General features: G+C 39.8%; 1 protein-coding gene across 1 annotated transcript in view; it reads left to right on the top strand.

Moving 5' to 3' along the window:
* The window catches only part of Acaca (acetyl-CoA carboxylase alpha), a 259,500-nt gene that overhangs the window by 90,880 nt on the left and 148,326 nt on the right, over positions 1 to 20,294 (top strand). Inside the window, exons 8-14 of the mRNA XM_032914502.1 lie at positions 1,250 to 1,348; positions 3,767 to 3,873; positions 6,992 to 7,102; positions 13,703 to 13,912; positions 16,403 to 16,573; positions 18,479 to 18,640; positions 18,967 to 19,130. Of these exons, the coding sequence (XP_032770393.1) occupies positions 1,250 to 1,348; positions 3,767 to 3,873; positions 6,992 to 7,102; positions 13,703 to 13,912; positions 16,403 to 16,573; positions 18,479 to 18,640; positions 18,967 to 19,130 (1,024 nt within the window). The remainder of the gene's footprint in view (positions 1 to 1,249; positions 1,349 to 3,766; positions 3,874 to 6,991; positions 7,103 to 13,702; positions 13,913 to 16,402; positions 16,574 to 18,478; positions 18,641 to 18,966; positions 19,131 to 20,294) is intronic.

The raw sequence follows: 20,294 nt of genomic DNA, 5'->3' as shown, positions 1-20,294 counted from the left end.
TCTGCTGTGTATGTGTCGGGGCCTCAGACTAGCTAGTAAGTGCTGCCTGGTTGGTGACTTACTGTCTGAGAGATCTCAGGGGCCTGGGTTAGTTGACTGCTGGTCCTCTTATGGGGTCGCACTTCTCCTCAGCTTCTTCCAGCCTTTCCCTAATTCAATCACAGGTTCCCCAACTTCAGTCCAATGATTGGGCATTAGTATCTGCATCTGCCAACTGCTTGTTGGGCTTCTACCTGAAGACCCAGCTATAGCACTCTTGGGCATGTACTCCAAAGATGCCCCGCCACACCACAGGGGCACGTGCTCCACTGTGTTCATAATTTAGTTAAGACAGGATTTCTCTGTATAACCCTGGCTGTCCTGGAACTTTAGACCAGGCTAGCCTCAAACTCAGAGATCTGTCTGCCTCTGCCTCCCAAGGCAATACCACCAATACCTGGCATCCCTTAATTTCTTAAATTGTTCCTGTTTTTTTTTTTTTTTTTTTTTTGTTTTTTTTGTTTTTTTTTTTTGTTTTTAACTTGATGGTGTTTTCTGTTACTGAGTCCTTTAGTATGAGATACGAAAAAGACTGATTTTGAAACACTATTTAAAAACTTTGCCATTAACATTAAGATAACATGTAGAAAAAGGATCAGTTTTTGATAGTAAAAGTAACTAACTGTTAGGATAACCTAGCAGTGAATCAGATCCTACATTTATATGTATTTATATATTATATATTTGCATATATTAGATGATATATTCTACCCTTGAAAGGTATTTTGTTCCGCTTTTCTCCTTTTATCATAGCAAAAGGAAAAATGCAGGTTACATGGCTCTGGTTGTTTCTGTGTCAGGGCCCTTCCACAATGCTAAGGGGGCTTTGTGAGGATTATTAAAGGGGGAAAAAAATCTCTGTTAGGTTTCCTAAGACCAACTAAGGTATATTTCAAATGTAAACCCTAACATTTTACCAGCTTTACTTTAGGGTTTAGCTTTAGAGAAATGACTTGTTTTACTTGGTTAATGTGGAGCTCAATTCACAAAAATTGTATTTTTCAGAAATTGAAAGATAGAATTTCGATATATTGGGCTTCCCTGTGTACAACATTGGATTCTAGAAACAATGTAAAGATGAGTGAACATAGTGGTCACCATATGCCATAAGTGGGACGAAACAAATATAAAAATAATTCCAAGACCAAATATGTGCCCCAGAAGGAGGCAGAGACGCTGCTGTTAAGCCTCCTTTCTTGTCTTGCTTTAGGCCCTCCGAGTCAGGCCATGTGGGCGCTGGGGGATAAGATTGCATCGTCTATTGTGGCTCAAACTGCGGGTATCCCAACTCTTCCCTGGAGCGGCAGTGGTAAGACATTATTTCTTGCTTTTTTGTTCGTTAATTTTTTATATGTGTATGTGATGTCTGTGTGTGCACATATTTTACACACACACACACACACACACACACACACACACACACACACGCATACACATACACATGCATATGTGTAGGTCAGAAGTGGAGGCCAAAATGTCAAAGGCCTTCCTTCTCCATCCTCTATTTCTTGAGGAATTCTCTTGGTCAACCTCGTGCTTCCTGATTGAGCTGTTCTAGCTAGCCAGCCTTTCCCGGTCTCTCACCTGTCTCTGCTTTCTGAGTGTTGTGATTATAGGCAGCCACTGTATCTTCCTGTCTTCTGGGTTTTGAAGATCTGAACTCTGAACCTCACACTAAGTCATCTCTCTAACCTCCTTCTTTATATCATAAGGTGTGAGAGGATAAGTAGAATATGTGGCCTGGGCTTAAGCTGAACCACAGTACTCGACTGAATCGAGATACTTGGTAAGAAATAGAATGTCTACTGGGGTGTGGGGTGGGGGCTGGGAGAGTAGGCTGTGGCTACACATCTTTGAGCCCAGCATTCAAGAGACCGGAGCAGGCAGATCCTCTGAGTTTAAGGCCAGCCTGGTCTACATAGTTCCAGGACAGCCAGGGTTATATAGAGAGACCCTACCTCAAAAATAAATAGATAGATAGATAGATAGATAGATAGATAGATAGATAGATACATACATACATACATACATACATACATACATACATGCATACATACATATTTTTAGAAATAAAAGAATATAGTCATCAATGGTTGGGAAGATGGCTCAGTGGTTAATACAGTTTTCTGTTCTTCCAGGGGATCCAAGTTCAGTTCTCTGCACCCACACTAGGCAGTTCACAGGCAGCTCAACAGGTGGATCTCTGTGAGTTCAAGGTCATCCTGGTCTACAGAGTGAGTTCCAGGACAGCCAGGACTACACAGAGAAACCCTGTCTCAAAAAACAAACAAACAGAAGAAAGAAAATCTCTTAGTGTAGTACTGTGCTTTTTTATCATAGTTTAGGAATATAAGTTGAATATTAGGTCCAGGTACTAAACTGATATGGAATGATAAATTAACTTGATTTGGAGACACTCCAGGAAACACATTTTGGTAGGGGTTGGGGTAGGTTCTCAGCATCCTCAGGGGCAGGCTTGTTAGATGACATAAGCAGCAGTGCCTGAGGAGTAATGTGTTTCACTAGCAAGAACCTTGATCCTACTTGCTTAGATGTGTCCTGCCTGCCAGTGTTTTGTGTAGATGCAAAAGATGAGGTCAGTGGTCACCTTCCTCTCAAACGGAGGGATAAAAAGAAAAATTGAGAAATGATTTATTTTTGCCAATTCTTTGGAGTTTTTTAAAAGTAATAATTATAATATGAACTTCACCCCTTTTTCACTCACACACAAAGAACACAATAAAATCTTCTAAAAATAGGATTGACCATTGTCTTGAGGCTGAAAGGATTTGAACCCTTGATCTTCTGGCTCTCCAGGGAGAGGATTGCCTTATCCTCTCCAGACCTGCTGGGTCAAATGGTTTAAAAGGTTGAATTTGTTCTTGTTTGAATGGAGAGACTGTAGTGTTCCCCTTGGAGCTGAATGCAAAGACGTTCAGGGAGCATAGCATCATGACTCTGCTGAGACCAATAAAACCGCCATTCCCATTTCCAAAGGGTCGTAAAGACTGAATTATTTCTCAGACCTCTGGCCCCAGAGCGGGCCTCAAAACATTGAAGGTAGTTTGCCTGTGTGTTGCCATGAGAAATCTGCCATGCTTTTCTCTTTTCCCCTTCTCTCTGCTCCCACCCCACTCCTTGCATTTGTGTGACTAAGTCCCTGCTCACCCCCCTGGCTCTCTCTAGTGTGAGCACCCAAATTCTAGCCCATGTTACAGCTGAACACTACCATCTCCAAGAACTGGTCAAGGCTTTACTGTATCTTCCTAACCCCTCCCCAATTCACCTTTAATTTTGGGAAATACAATAGCTTTTTTTAAAGATAGATTTATTTATTTATTTATCTATTTATTTATTTATTTATTTTACATATGAGTGCTCTATCAGCATTGTACACCTGTAGGCCAGAAGACGGCATCCACTCCTATTATAGATGGATGTGAGCCACTGTGGTTGCTGGGAATTGAACTCAGGACTGGAAGAACAGATCATCTCTCTACTTCCAGTACAATAAGTTTTAACAGAAGGTATCACGTAGCCAAGTGTGTGGAACATGTTAGTAATCCGTGTAATCAGGAAGCAGAGGCAGGAGGATTGCAAGTTCAAGACCAGTCTCCACTACGTATGAAGTATGAGTCCAGTGCAGACTACATATCCTTTTTAAGAGTGGGCAGAAAATTGGCGTGAGTTCTCATACATGGTCTCACACCATTATTGTCTATTGTAGGTCTTCGAGTGGATTGGCAAGAAAATGATTTTTCGAAACGCATCTTAAATGTTCCACAGGATCTGTATGAGAAAGGCTATGTGAAGGATGTGGATGATGGACTGAAGGTAAGTTATTGATTCTGGGGTGGTCAGTTCTAATTACAAATACAGAGATTCGAAGACAGTTCATGACATGCTAACGGGAGAGTTGTAAGGCCAGGATAAATATTTCTTTCTTTTTTTTTTTTTTTCTTTTTTTCGGAGCTGGGGACCGAACCCAGGGCCTTGTGCTTGCTAGGCAAGTGCTCTACCACTGAGCTAAATCCCCAACCCCAGGATAAATATTTCTTAAGTATGAAGTGAGAAAGTGACTTTAAACTTAAATAATTTACTTTTGAAGAGGACTGGTGGTCTGCAGAGCAATTCTTGGGAGGTTAATTGGGTTTCAGGAGGCACTGATTCTTCCTCTCCAGCAGCTGTTAGTGTGTGAGAGATGGCCAACACCATCCCTTCCCCTGTGAACTCAAAACCGAGAAGCTAGACAAGTAGGTTGTTACAGAGCTATTTGTAAAAAAATGACTCATGTGTACTGCAACAATGAAATTGTTAGGATGAACGGAGAGTTAGCTAATGGCTCTTCCCTCACACCTGGTGATTGGTGGTGCTGAATAACCAGACTTCCCTCCATAGAGAGAGCTTTTTTCATTTCGCTTATTCCATGGCCGAGAGCTCACAAGGAGCCTATGTTCTGTGTGGTGGGCTGATACCACTCTAACTACTATCCATCTCGGTAGAAATGTGACCCCCACCATCACCCTTTATTACCTTACAGTTCCCTCCAGTTTGTTTGTCTTTTACTTGTGAACTAGTTAGCCTCAGTTATGCTTCTTGGATAATGCAAGAGGCGTCTTACGAAGATCGGCTATTTTAGTCTGGCTTGAATAATGTTGATTCAGGAGGACGCTCAACAGTCAGTTGGGTTTGTTCTATTGTTTGTTGTTGAAGTTAATCATCCTATAATTTTAATGAGCAATATCCTAATACACTTACATTTTTAAAATGCTGTGTGCTGTAATTTGTTAAAGAGTACATTTCCAAATTTGCAAAAAGAAAAAGAACTGGTTATTTTGTTTATCAATTAAAAAGTTTGTTTTTTTCTGGTTATAACTATAAAAAGTCTAGAGATAGTGATGAAACCTTCCATTAAGAAATCATCTCTGGGGTTGGGGATTTAGCTCAGTGGTAGAGCACTTGCCTAGCAAGCGCAAGGCCCTGGGTTCGGTCCCCAGCTCCGAAAAAAAAGAAAAAAGAAAAAAAAAAAAAGAAATCATCTCTAAGCCAGGCAGTATTGGTGCACACCTTTAATCCCAGCACTCATGTGACCAGCCTAGACTACAGAGCAAGTTCCAGGGCAGCCAAGGATCTATAAAGAAACCATGTCTTGAACACCATACCCTCCCAAAAAAGAAGTCAGCTCTGTTAATTTAATCATTTATTTTCTTTTAGCTCTGTTTTGTTCTGTTTTGTGTCAAGAGAATGAAAATTCTGTAGCCCAGGCTAATCTGAAACTCACTGTATAGACTGTTGGCCTCAGATTCATGTACTCCTGCTTCAGCCTACAAGGTGCTGGGCTTACAGGCTTGTGCCACAATTCCCTGCACACGCATTTTCTAAAAGGTCTGCCTTCCTGGCTTCTAAAAGCCAGGTCTAAAAGCAAGTCATCTTTTGTTTTTTCTCTTCAACATTTTTTTTTTTTTGTATAGGTATTTTGTCTGCAGGTATATCTGCACATCAGGTGTGTGCATTGCCCATGAACGCAGCAGGAGGCATTGGACCCCCTATAACTGGAGTCACACATGGCTGTGAGCCATCATGTGGGTGCTGGCAATCAAATTCTCAGTCCTCTAGGAGAGGAGCCAGTGCGCTAACCGCTGAGCCGTCTTTCCAGCTCCGACCCCTAACCCTAAACTCTCTTTTGAAGGAAATGGATTATGTACACTCCACAGGACAGTGAGTCCGGAAGTAGCTAGTGCTGTCTGTCTGTACCATTCCCTCTGATTACCACCTGATGCCAATTGATAAACTTTACCTTCCTATTCAGTTTGTTTGTGTGAGAACAGGCAAGAATCGGTAAGGGACTCTAAGTGGGCAATCTACTGATATAAGTTAAAATTTAGATTTTTAGGGGGGCTGGTTATGTGTGGTGGTACAGGCTTTTAATCTTAGTACTTGGAAGACTGGGACAGAAGGATCACCGTGAACTTAAGGCCAACCTGTGCTACATAGTTAAAGGCCAGGCTGGGACGGAGAGCTAGAGTTCTTTCTCAAAAAGACACTTTTCTGATCATACTTTCAAAAGCTATCCTTACAATGTTGCAAAATCTTGAAAATCTGGAATATTTTCATAAAAGAATGATTTGGTTATTTAAAATTTTTAGTAACTCAATTTACTTTAATATGGCTTTATTTTTTTTCCCATGACATTATATACAAAAGCTGCCTTATTTCTTCTGATAACTACATTGCCTAGCCATTCTGACAGCCCCAGTAACCTTTTAAAAAGACATCATATAAGCTATCCATTCTGGCATAGCTTCAGAATTTTTTCTTCTGATTTTACTCTTTATTAAAGATAGCAAAATCTCAAAATATTATCAAAATTAGTCAGAAAACTAATTTTAGCTTGAATTTGAGCTAACTTAGCATATGAAACTGAAGAAGAGACAGGAGTTTCAGGAACATGTGAGCTGCATAGTATGTAGGGCTGCAGGGTTTATTTATTTTTGAGACAGGGTCTCTCTACATAACCCTGGCTGTCCTGGAATTCACTATGTAGACCAGGCTTGCCTCAAAGTCACAGAGATCTGTCTGCTTCTTCCTCTCAAGTGCTGGGATCAAAGGCACGCCTGGCTAGTGACTCCCCCCCGCCCCCTTTCTTTCCTCTTTTTTCTTTTCTTTCCCTCCTTCCCTTCCTTTTTTCCTTCCTCCCTTCTTCCTTTCTTTCCTTACTTCCTTCCTGTTTTGTTCCCTTTGTGTAGCCTTAGCTGTCCTAGAACTCTCTATGTAGATCAGGCTAGCTTTGAACTCAGAGATACACCTGCCTCTGCCTGTTGAGTACTGGGATTAAAGGTGCGTGCCATTATGCCTAGCTCTTCAGTGATTTATTCTTAAATGGAGAAAATATTAATTCTTTTCTGTACTAATATAAATGTTTTTCTTCTTCCTTTTTTTTTTTTTTCTGAAGGCAGCCGAGGAGGTTGGCTATCCAGTGATGATCAAGGCCTCAGAGGGAGGAGGAGGGAAGGGAATCAGAAAAGTTAACAATGCAGATGACTTCCCTAACCTCTTCAGACAGGTAGAGTACAAGTTGATTTTGCTTGTTTTAGCTGTCATGTATATCAGGGATGAGTGATTTAATTTATCCTGTACCTTAGAAATATAGAAAATGTCAAGTTTTTATTTTTATGTGTATGTAATCTAAACTTTGTCCATAGTCTTTACCTGATTATTCATAGGAATGGAGGTAAGAATTAATGAGGTATCTAATTTAATGTAATTCTGTTCGCTTATGTAATTCAAGCACTAGTTTTTCTAATGTAGACGATAGCTCTTCTCTGCATGGTGTGTGCTGCTCACAATATCTTATGGCAAGAAGAGACAGTGTTCTTACACTCCGTGTTGTTTTGATATTGTAGGTAAGGGTGGGATGATCCTTATCAGTCTGCCTGTGTGTTGGCCAAGCTCTCTGATAGGCTTTACTTATGTCTTGCAAAGTTGGCTGGAGTCCCTTGAGTTTCTACCATGTCTTCTGTCTTCTTGGCCCAGCAGCCCATACCCTTGTCTATGCTGTGAGATCATCCCACCCTTGCATAGGAACCTAATGGTATGCGTGCCTCAGAGAGCTTATCCCATGGTTTCTCTGCCTTAGCCTTGCTTGATGTGGCCATTACTATAGGTTATGTAGAACGGGAGGCAGAATTCTTCATTGCTCTGTCCTATGAGTTACCTTCACATGCTTGATTTTTCTTCTTCTTTTTTCTTTTTTTCTCTTCTACCAATACTCAGGGAAATATGTGTCAGAAAAAAGAAAACTGGGCACAGCTCTTACCTTGTCATGTTGCTAGCCCTTCTTCTCATACGTCATCCCATCCTTTTGTGTAGATGCCCCTACTTACCTTTTATTTGCCCCACTCCCTTTTCAAAAACCATACAGTGGCAAATTTCTTGCTTGGTTATTAGGAAGTAAGAGGAAAAGCTATGATTTGATAAAGAAAATTAAAAATCTATTGTCTTACTACATTTTATTTTGAATGTAAGAAGTTTAATATTACCTGTCTTTTTCATTATGTTCCTTTTGTAAAGTTTAATTTTGTAGTTAAATTAATGTTTCATGGAGTTCTGAAAAAAGATTTGCTCTCCTAATGTAAAATTATTTTAATCAATGATAACACAGATATTTCATAACTGCATTGTAGTTTGGAATTAAGTATATGAAGACTCTCGAACACTAAGAATTTGTTTTATGTGAAAGTCCCTAATTTCTCATAATAGCCAGCTAAAGCAATCTTTCCATTTAAAAAAAGCAACCAAAACTGCTGAGTCATGGAGCTGATTTCATTGTTTAGGAGGTAGAATATTTGCTTTGCATGCAGGATGCTTTAGGTTCAAGTCCTGGTTCTGTATAAACCATTCTTGGTGGTGTATACCTGTGTTCTAAGCAACGATGTATACACTCAGGCACTTGCATGCACACACACACACACACACACACACACACACACGCACGCACACACACGAGATGAGATTAAACATGTTCAAGGTGGTATCATCAAAGAGTTAGGATCAGAAGTTAAGGTCATTCTTGTCTTAGTTAAATAGTGTAGTGAGCAGAAAAGGAAAACTTGGTTTTATTATATATATATATATATGTACACACATACATGCATGCATATATATACTCACCTTCAAAGTCTGTTTGAAGAGTTGGGAAGCTTTTCAAGATAGTAAAGAATTATAAAAAAGTGGGTAGTGGTGGACATTTAATCTCAGCACTCAGGAGGCAGGGGCAGGTTGATCTCTAAATTCAAGGCCAAGCCGACAGATCAAGTTCCAGGACAACCAAAGCTATACAGAAGAACTCATCTCAAAAAACCAACAACTATCAAAACAAAATAAAACAGAGACCAAAACCAAGAATTATAAGAGGAGAAAAATATTCAGAGGTGAGTCTGGGAATTGAAGACTTTCTTTTTCCCACAAAGATACCTTCCAGTTCAAGATACAACAACCAGCTTGGGACGATAGCTTCCAAACCAACACCAGCACTCAGGAGTCTTAAGCAGGAAGCTGTTACCTTAGGGGCAGCCTTGACTACATAGTAAGAACTTACCTCAAAAAACAGCCTCTTCCTCAAGGAGAAAGTAAAAAACTCTACAAAATGGTTAGAATTTTCATTTATCTTATAAGACTAAGAAGATGAAATTTAGACTTTAACGATGGTTGAACAAGTAGTTTTGGAGGCTCCAAGGACTCTTATATTTATATTGGGATCCTAAAGGAACTGGAGGAAGAGTGAACAAGAAGTAGACCAATCCTCATAGGAAGAACTAAAGCTCAGATTCAGAGCACTCAATTTGATTTAGATATTATGTTTACAATTGTCAATGCTTCTACAACTCTATGTGCTTAAAGCAAATGCCCATCCTCTTCAGAGGAAGATTATATATAGAACTTCAAATTATTACTAAGTTTTCATGTGGTATATAAAACACAATTAAAAGTAAGTAAGTATATAAAGTGCATGATTCAAAACCAGGAACAAAAGTCAGCAGAAACAGATCCAAAGAGGAATTCGATAATAGAGCTGTCAGGCAAGGACCTTGGAGTAACTATGCCTAGTACATTTAAGAAAGTTAAAGGCAACGCTGAGAATTTTGGCAGAGAATTAGAAATCATAAAAAAAAGAAACATCCTAGAACTGAAAATGCAGTAACTGAAATTAAGACATCGTATAAGAATTAAATAGCATATTAGATAAAGGAAGAATCAATCTTTGGAAAAATAGAAGAAAATTTAAGACTCAAGAATAAAAAGAGACAAAAAGACCAAAAAATACAGAAAAGAACAATGCATTAGTTGCAGAGATGACCATGAAAGCATCTGTATATGATTTTTACTCTACAGTATATGACCGTCTCTCATCATCAAGAAGAGAAATCCTCTTCTTCACTCTTTGAGTCCCAACCGTCCTTTCAATTTATTTTGAACAACAAAAGGAAGCAAAAAGTCTGAAGCTTACATTTCAAGTGATCATGAAGTTCATATACCTTGCCTAATTGGAATGAGCCCTCCACTGTCCCATGTGGAATCCATTCTACCTACTAGAGAAAGAGAAACCATATGAAGCAGAAAAGAGTCCTTTCAGCTAAGGCCTCTGAATCCTGCTAGGTGTCTGTCAGCACCGTATTTGATTATGTCAGTGAGACTTTATAGACAATCAAACCCTAGTTGAGCTGCTAGGTAACAACAGTGCTTAGTTGTAGGTTTACCAGCTAAGTCTAGCTCAAAAGACTGTCCCAAGTCACTATGCTTTTTTTCTGTATTGTTTTTAAGTCTGCTAGCTAGAGCCGTAGGCCAGTCATAGGATGCTTGCCTAGCATACGTTAGGCCCTAGAGTCAATCCCTAGTACTGCCAAACAAACAAACAAACAAACAAATGCAATAAAGGGAAACTACTGTCAATTCATGAGGGACACAGGACTTGATAGCAAAAGGTATGATGCTACCATGAAACAGGTGACACTGCCTTTAGATAACTAGCTCATGGGCTAAATATTCTGAGAAGGGTGTGGATAATGTTGTAGGGACAGTGAGCACACTACTAATGGGGCTAGAAAATAGTAGAGTATTAATTCAATTATTAATTGAATTTGAAAAGAAGATGGCCCATGTTCTGTAGTAATGGGATAATTGGCAAAAACTTTTATCTGAGATAACATAAAAGATAATGTAATTCAGAGCTGGAGAGATGACTTTGCTGTTTACAACATGTACTGCTCTTGTAGAGTACAAGAGTTCAGTTCCCAGCACTATTTGGTGAGTCACAACTGCCTATAATTCTAGCTCAGGGACATCTGATGCCTTCGTCTGGCCTCTAGGGGCACTTGGACTCTCGTGCATATACTATCACACATATCACACATATAGTTAAATAATAACAACAGCAATAATAATAATTTAAAAAACTTAAAAATATAATGTAATTCATCAAGTCATGAATCTGATTAAGAAGATCTCAAAACAAAATATTAAAAGTGTCTATTAATGCTGAACATAAGTATAAAAGATGAGTGGTCAGGAGTGCACCTCAGTTGATAACATACTTATTTTAGCATGCATGAGGTCCCAGGTTTGATTCCCGGCATCACATAAACTGTGTCTGGCTGTAGATGCCTGTACTCTCGGCATTCAAGGAAGCAAAAGAGGATTAGGAGTTGTAGGTCATCCTCAGATACATACTGAGTTTGAACCCAGCCTGGCTACTTGAGACACTGTCTCAAAAGCAGAAGGGGCTGGAGAACGGCTCAGAGGTAAGAGCACTGACTTCTTTCCCAGAGGCTTGGCTTTGCTTTGCAGCACTCACGTGGTAGCTCACAGCCAGTCTCAGGGGATCTCATGCCTCTACTTGCCCTTCTCAGACAACAGGCACGCATGCGGTGCATAGGCATAAATGCAAGCAAAACATCCACATGCATAAAATCCCTACAAATTTTTAAAAATAAATAAATTTCTGTTCTTTGAGTAAGGGAAACCAACAACATATACCTTATTTGGATTTTAAGACTGCTGTGAAACCAGCAACCACCAAGTGTCTCCAATCCTTCCCATTTGAACAAGAAACACAGTTCTTCCTCCCAATTGCATCCTTAAGCATGGGGTTTGGAGCAGATAACTTGTCTCTTTAGTTCTCAGGTCTTTGGATGAAGAGGCTGTGACTGAGGAGCTGAACGGAAGGGGACTCTTGTTTCTGGACATGAGTCATGAGAGCAGTGAAGGTCAAGCCTGATGACCTGATTGCATGAGACTTTGGGGGTCTGGGGAGGGGGTGAGTCTAACTTGCATGTGGGAGGTATGTCAATTATTGTGGCCACAAGGTGGACCATAGTGCATTGTTTGCAGAGATGGCCGCAATAACTCCTCCCATTCCTATATGTACACCCTTTGCAATGTGACTTTGCCTTTCTTCCCATGAAGAGGTGGCATCTCTTTCCTCACTTTTTGAATTATCACCCTTTTTTGTGGTTTGCTTAGACCACCGTTAGTTGGCCAAAGTGATGTACATATATTGGTGCCGAGACTTCAAGAAGACATGTGTCTTTGCCCTCACCCTCTAAGGACGTTGTTAAAGAAGCTTGGTCTGTGCTGTGTACTGTACTGAAAATCCATTGGAGGGTGAGAGACCACGTTCAGCAGAAATGAGCACATTCCCTTGAGGCTGTCTACACTTATCAGTCAGCACTAATCCCCAGACTTGGGAAGGAGAGCACCTGAGTGACCAGATGATATTCCCATGATTGCAAGAAGCACAAGAACCGAGAAGCTGACCATCTGGAGCACGTTGAAAAGTTGACATTTTCAGCAGGCCACAGAGTTTGAAGTATCTTTTGTAGATAGCAAACTGAAGTAGAAAAGCTAGAGTATACAGACATAGGGTAAGCTGATGGTCTCTAGTATCATGCCTTTTAAGACTCACAGATGAGGAAGAGAATGGAACAGCAATAGTTGAAGAAATACTGGAGCAGAAGGCTGCATCTGAAGAGATAATGTCCAAGAATTTTTTTCAAACTAATAAAAGCTGCCAAGCTCAAATAACAAAAAAACCCCTGTTGAGCCTCAGGCATGCTGAATACAAGGAAAACCACATCTAAGCTTATTAATAAATCTGCCTGCCTCCCCCAACACATACCTCCCTCCCCCCTCCCCCCCCTCTCTCTCTCTCTCTCTCTCTCTCTCTCTCTCTCTCTCTCACACACACACACACACACACACACACACACACACACACACACACACACCACAGGAAAAAGAAAAAGACAGAGAGACACTTACATACAATCTGAAAGCTGTCGGAGCATAAAGATTACTTTCAAAAGGCTAAGACGATTAACAGTTAACAGGCATGGTGTCACACAGTTTCAATTCTGCACAGGGGACACAGAAGGAAAAGCAGGTGGATCTCAGTGAGTTGTAGGCCAGCCAGGGCTACACAGTGAGATTCTAGAAGGGGGATAAAAGAGGAAGAGGGGGAGGAGAAAGGAGAAGGAAAAGGAGAAGGAGGAAGAAGAAGATAAAGGAGGAGGAGGATGATCAGTAGTTAAAATCTCAGAAGAGGAAGGAGGAGGAGAAGGAGAAGGAGGAGGAGAAAGGAGGAGGAGGAGGATCAATAGTTAAAATCTCAGTAGACATTCTAGAAACTAGAAAGCATTGAGATATATTTGAAATGCAAAAGTTAATTGGTAATTTAAGATTTTCGTGCCTACTAACAGTGTTTCTCAGAACTCAAGATGGAAGACTTTTGACCTCAGCACTGTCATATGTGATGTAATTAGGAAAGCAACTAGTTAGGAGCAAGGTCTACATGTGTGTGATTGTCTTGAGTGGATGGCAGTATTTTTGCCCTATTGTGGGATTTGGCTCTGTATATGTTTCAAGTATTTTGTTTGCCATTTTAACATACTGGGTGTTTGATGTTTTCATATTCATTAATATGGGTGCTATAACTAAGAATGCAGCACACTAAAGATAGACAAAGGCATGGACTGTACTTCTGCTCTGTATTCCCACTGTTAACGTAGTCCCTGAATTTCTAGGCATCTGCTTATTGAAATCAAAGCAACGTTTTAATATAGAAAAAAATCCTTATTACATAAGAATCTTGTTTCCTTTTCTAACACAGGTTCAAGCTGAAGTCCCTGGATCACCTATATTTGTAATGAGATTAGCAAAACAGTCTCGTCATCTGGAGGTCCAGATTCTGGCAGATCAGTATGGCAATGCAATTTCTTTGTTTGGTCGTGACTGCTCTGTACAACGCAGGCATCAGAAGATCATTGAAGAAGCTCCTGCTGCTATTGCTACCCCAGCAGTATTTGAACACATGGAACAGGTGTGCCTATTAAATGCTTTCATTGTTGTTTTCCTACACAGACACACTCAGCTCAGATACTCTTACAGGAGTGGAAGAAATACAAGTTATGACTCTAGATAACGGATAAGGTTTTTCTTTTTCTGTAGAACATTTTATGTTATTCTTTTAGGAAAATTGTCAAGAAATTTACAAAGTCTAAATATAGTTAATACTTAAAATGTAAGAAAATAGCCATGAGGTGGTGGCACACATCTTTAATCCCAGCATGTGGAAGACATGGGCAGGTGGATCTTTCTGAGTTTGAGGATAGTATGGTCTACAGAGAAAGTTCCAGGATGTCCAAAGCTACACAGAGAAACCCTGTTTCAACAAAACTAACGGATGGATGAATGGATGGGTGGGTGGGTAGGTGGATGGATGGAAAATTAACATGCTATTTTGAGTAAGATAAATAAGAGAAACATGTTAAGATCTTAACAAAGTTCATGAACTGCAGGTGGCTTGTCGTTTGTTGGATTGATTAACATCAAATATTGTGCCAGGTACAGTGACTCACTTAGGATTCCAGCCCTTGGGAGGCTGAGGTTGGAAGATGAAGAGTTCTAGGCTAGCCTGTGCTATATTGTGAGGCCTTGTCTAAAATGAAGCTATCTGTAGCTGATTATTCAAATTCATTATCTTACAATGTCATCTAGGTTTCTGTGAACTTAGGTGTTTCATACTTTTGTATAAAGAATTTCTTGGGGGCCGGAGAGATGGCTCAGTGGTTAAGAGCACTGACTGCTCTTCCAGAGGTCTTGAGTTCAAATCCCAGCAACCACATGGTGGCTCACAACCATCTGTAATGAGATCTGATGCCCTCTTCTGGTGTGTCTGAAGACAGCTACAGTGTACTTATATATAATAAATAAATAAATCTTAAAAACAAATAAATATAATAATTAAAAAAAAGAATTTCTTTGTCATGAAGTGTGCCTTGGTCATAATTGTGCTTAGGGAAGTGAACATATTTTTTTTTTGTTTTTTTTAATGGAAGAATGGCTATCTTAGTTAGGGTTTTACTGCTGTGATCAGATACCATGACCAAGGCAAGTTTTATAAAGCACAACATTTAATTGGGGCTGGCTTACAGGTTCAGAAGTTCAGTCCATTATCATCAAGGTGGGCACATGGCCGCATCCAAGCAGGCATGGGGCAGGAGGAGCTGAGAGGTCTGCATCTTCATCTGAAGGCTGCTGGCAGAATACTCACTTCCAGGCAGCTAGAGAGAGGGTCCTATAAGACATCTGAGTTGATGCTGCATAGTTCTTCCCTGTTCAATTTCTGTAACATGGGTTTTTCAGACTGCCTCCTTTGGGTGAAGTTTCATAGCCTAATTCCTGCTGGTGAGGGATTAGAAGTACAAACATTAATTCGGACTTTACTCACATATTTTGGAGGCCAGGCTTGTGGGCTGTTCAGAAATGTAATTCTCTCAATTATTTGGTAACCTTCCAGGCTGTTTACATATACTCAGCTTCTAGTCGGAATAATCAAATGCAGTAATTTCTTTTAGATGAAGAGTTTTATGTATCTTAGGCGGGGCTCAAACTCTGTATGTAGCTGAGGATAGTTTTGAACTTCTGGTCCTCCTGCCTCACCTTCACCCCTCTCAGGGTATGTGTCACCACACCTGGTTTATGTGGTGCTAGGGATTTGAACCCAGAGCCTTGGGCATGCTAAGCAAGTACTCTGTCCACTAAAGTACAGCCATAGTCCTTATTACTTTTTCATACTTAGTTAATATGGAGCAAGCATTTCATTTTGTAGGAAATAATCTATTAAATGTGTTCTATAACAAGGAGCTCACCTCCTCGCTTTCCAATCTGCAGTGTGTTTCCGTGTTAACCTTATTGCTAAACTAGCATCACAGATTTTATTTTTCAAAATAGCATCATTCCATCTGCAGTTCTAAATGAACATTCTGGTTAGGATACAGGTTAAATTACTATATAAAATAAAAAGATCCAAAAAATACAGTGACCCTATTTTGATTTGCCATTCTTTACATGTTCTTATCTACATGATTGAAATCTGATTTCTATGTTATACATCTCACTTACCAGTCTCGAATCCTGTTGGTGAAGACATGGTCCCTATAGGAGATGAGTCACTAGCTACATGAGAGATTAGAAAACCCAATCTCTAGCTGGTGGAATGTTCCTAAGAACAGGAACATATTGGGAATCCTGGGAACTAGGAGTCATTGAGGAGTTTACCACCATCTTTGCTTGCCTCTGTGCCCTTTGGTCTAAAGGGAGACTGCTTATGATCTGATGTGAAAACACTCTTTTCTCTCACCTTTTCACTGAGTTTCTTATCTCGGGGCATTACATAGTAATTAGAGTGGGTATGATTTTCTTGAATGTGGGTCAGAATTTTGGGTGGCTTATCTAAGTACCGGGTAGTATGTAAAGTAACACAGCAGCTGGACAAGTGATAGACTCACGGTGTCTCATCTTCCTTAAGTGTGCAGTAAAACTTGCCAAAATGGTTGGTTATGTGAGCGCTGGGACTGTGGAATACTTGTACAGCCAGGACGGAAGCTTCTACTTTTTGGAACTGAACCCTCGGCTACAGGTTGAACATCCTTGTACAGAGATGGTGGCTGATGTCAATCTTCCTGCAGCACAGCTCCAGGTGAGTCACCCTGACATGGACTCAAGTTAGAACTGAGGGAATTTTAAGAAAAGTGTAAATAAGCAAGAGCCTTACCTATTTTTATTTCTCATAAATTTTGATTATGTGGCATGGGTTAGTTTTCTGGTGTATCTTGCAGATAAACACAGACAATAAACTGTTTTGAGAAGAAACTTTAAAATCAGTCTGCTCTGGGGCTGGAGAGATGGCTCTTTGGTTAAGAGTACTGGCAGAGGTCACAGATTGAGTCCCAATACCTACTTGGTGCACTGCACAACAGTCTGTCATCATGTTTCAGGGGATCTGTTGCCCTCTTCTGGCTTCTTCAGTCACTGCACGTGTTGTATAGATGTGTAGGTAAAACATTTATACACATACTTATTTTATTTAAAGACTTATTTATTTATTATATATAAGTACACGGTAGCTGTCTTCAGACACACCAGAAGAGGGCATCAGATCCCATTACAGATGATTGTGAGCCACCATATGGTTGCAGGGAATTGAACTCAGGACATCTGGAAGAGCAGTCAGTGTTAACCACTGAGCCATCTCTCTGGCCCTACACATACTTTTTTAATTAATAAAAAATTTAAAGAACAATTTGCTTTGTTTAATTATTTGCTTATAGTAAATTCTGTGACTTTGGTATTAGCTCCCGTTTTTAATTCTAGTCTATCTATTGAAACAACTCTGGATGAGGTGGACTGTAGTAGCATGTGTTGCAAAAATAGTATATAAAGTGGTAGCTATTAATTCTGTCATCTTCTTCCAGCCTGGGAAACAAATAGTATGGTAAAGAGTAGAAGCAAATGATAAGATTTTATATTATTCTGCCTGCTTTATTTCCACTCTAGGCTGGTCCATCCCTCTAAGTCAACCTGGTGGTCCCTGCTGTCTGGAGAGACTGTATTGATGCTGAATTTAGTATGGCAATTAATCAGCTAATCTCAAGAAGTCCTCTTATCTCAGGCTTCTGAGTAGCTAGCTGATAATCTTATATGACCTAGTTTTGGCTTATAATAAGAACATCTTGCAGGTTCCCACTAAAAAAGGGTTTTGTGGGTTTCTTTACATTTTTAAAAACATTTGTTTTTGTTATATGGATGTGCATGCCATAGCATGTATTTGGAAGGTAGAGAACAACTTTTGGGAGTTGGTTCTCTCCTTCCACCATAGGTTCTGGAGATTAAATTCGGATCATTTGCCTTGGCAGTAAGTGACTTTATTTGTTGAACTATGTCATTGGCTCTTATCAGGGTATATTAATGTTATAAAATAACAGGCTTTTCCTGGGGTGCTGGCACATACCATTAAGTCTAGTACTCCAGGGACAGAGACAGACAGATCTCTGTGAGTTTAAGGTCAGCCTGGTCTGCATAGTAAGTTCTAGACCAGCCAGGTCTACCTAGTAAGACCTGGTCTCAGAACAAACAAGGTTTGACCATGGTGTTTTTATGCATGTTGATCATATCCCTCCTCAGTTAGTTCTCGTGTCCTCCCTTTATAGGAGTAGCCACCCAAGTAAATGCCTAAAGGTTTCTTTACTCTTTCCAGTGGTTTACAGCATGAGAGACAGCTATAGTGTTGTTAAGGGTTTTTACCTATTTGAACTTCTTGCCTGTTTTAGATAATTTTATTCTCATCCCCCATGGAGAAATGACAGCAGAGGAAAATGTCTGTTGCAGTAGGAATTTGGAGACATTTTAGGAAAGGGGAATGATCCTAGCAAATAACCCTTAGCGATGTGTTCCATTTTATGTAACTTAGTTGTAGAATGCAGATTACAAAAGTAGAATGCTTTAGTAGTAATTCCAAAATATGCAGACTCTCAGGTATTTTGATAGCTTCTCTCTGCTAAGAAAAGGGACTGTGGAAAATGACATGTGTCTTATTGCCTTTCAGATTGCCATGGGGATCCCTCTATTTAGGATCAAGGATATTCGTATGATGTATGGGGTATCTCCTTGGGGTGATGCTCCCATTGATTTTGAAAATTCTGCTCATGTTCCTTGCCCAAGGGGCCATGTGATTGCTGCTCGAATCACCAGTGAAAACCCAGATGAGGTAACCCTTCATTTAAAAGGTTTAATGTTAAGACAGGTGTCTGAAGGTATGCTTTTAAAGTTTTGGACTGGGTTTTGAGAGGGAAATTTAGACGATTTTGAAAGTAGATGCTTGATGGTTGCTGCATTGGCCATTTAATATCCCTTAAGTCACTCAGGGAGCATTCGTGGGTCGTTGCTCTGGGCCTTGTGCACTATAGCTCTGGACCTTGGCTTGCATGGTTTTGGGTCAGCTGTGCTTAATGAACCCAGAGCCTGAACACTGAGTATCAATGCTCTTTTCTCTGCCACTAAATGTAGTCTCTTTTGTTCTTCATCCTCTAACAGGGGTTTAAGCCCAGCTCTGGAACAGTTCAGGAACTTAATTTTCGCAGCAATAAGAATGTTTGGGGTTATTTCAGTGTTGCTGCTGCTGGGGGACTTCATGAATTTGCTGATTCTCAGTTCGGTCACTGCTTTTCCTGGGGAGAAAACAGAGAAGAAGCAATTTCGTGAGTATAATGGGATTTCATGCCTTTTGTTTAATAAAATGGCTAATCCTCAGTGAAGGTATTGACCATCTTTATCTGCTAGGAGAACTTGTGTGAAGAAATACATATTGTGCTTGAATTCATGGTGTGCTCTGTTCTGTAGTATTTGGCAGATCTCTTTCTTTCTGAGTCTTTGCAAGGTGTTTACTTTTTGGTTTCGTTTTGTTTTTGAAAGTGAAGTTATTTGCCTTAATGTTGGATTTGTTTTTGTTTTTACAATAATGGTAATATTACTGGGGAGAGGGCAGATTCTTGACCATGAATTTGGTATCAAGTAAGTTGTAGGTAGTATACAGTGCTCCTTAGGTTCTGCGTGTTCATCCAGGGCCTCATTATATAGCTGTGAGCAACTCACACTCATTCAATTTTCTAATTTGACAGGTAAAACTTACATGTGTGTATATAAAGGTATGTGTGTATATATACCTACACATATATGTAGCTATGTATTTAATGGTATACCACATGCTGCTTTGATATATGTATGCCTTGTGGAATCAAGGTTTTGGCATTTTAATCATCTCATAGTCTTACCATTTTTTATTTCTGGTGTTTCTGGTGCTAATCTTTTAAACTATGCAATCTTAGCACTTTCCGATATTTAACGTTATTGATCACCAGTCCCATGGTGTCCTGACATTTATTTATTTATTTTAAAGATTCACCTATTTATTTCATGTATGTGGGTACATTGTCGCTGTCTTCAGACACACCAGAACAGGGCATCAGATCCCATTACAGATGATTGTGAGCCACCATGTGATTGCTGGGATTTGAACTCAGGACCTCTGGAGGAGCACTGAGCCATCTTTCCAGCCTGTATACTGACATTTAAAATAATAAAATCTTACTTGATCTATGAAAAGAGAATAAAATAATTATTCTAAAGTAGTCAATAGTTTACAAAAATATAAATGACATACTAAATATTAATATTCTGTTAATTATAAATATCAAATTATCAGCAGTTTTGCTTGCATAAAAGTTGGGCTTTAGGAAGTAATTTGATTAGTATATGTTTTAAAATATCTTTCCTAGATTCAAAAATCAGTTCATCTACCTCTTTGTATTCCTTCCCTGCGTTCCCTCCCCCCTTTCCCTCCCCACTTCCTCTTCTCTCTCCTG

The sequence above is a fragment of the Rattus rattus genome, chromosome 9 (genome assembly GCF_011064425.1).
Source record: "Rattus rattus isolate New Zealand chromosome 9, Rrattus_CSIRO_v1, whole genome shotgun sequence".
Classification (NCBI taxonomy): domain Eukaryota; kingdom Metazoa; phylum Chordata; class Mammalia; order Rodentia; family Muridae; genus Rattus; species Rattus rattus.
Note: the sequence above shows the minus strand (reverse complement) of the source record. Positions and strands in the feature narration are given on the sequence as shown.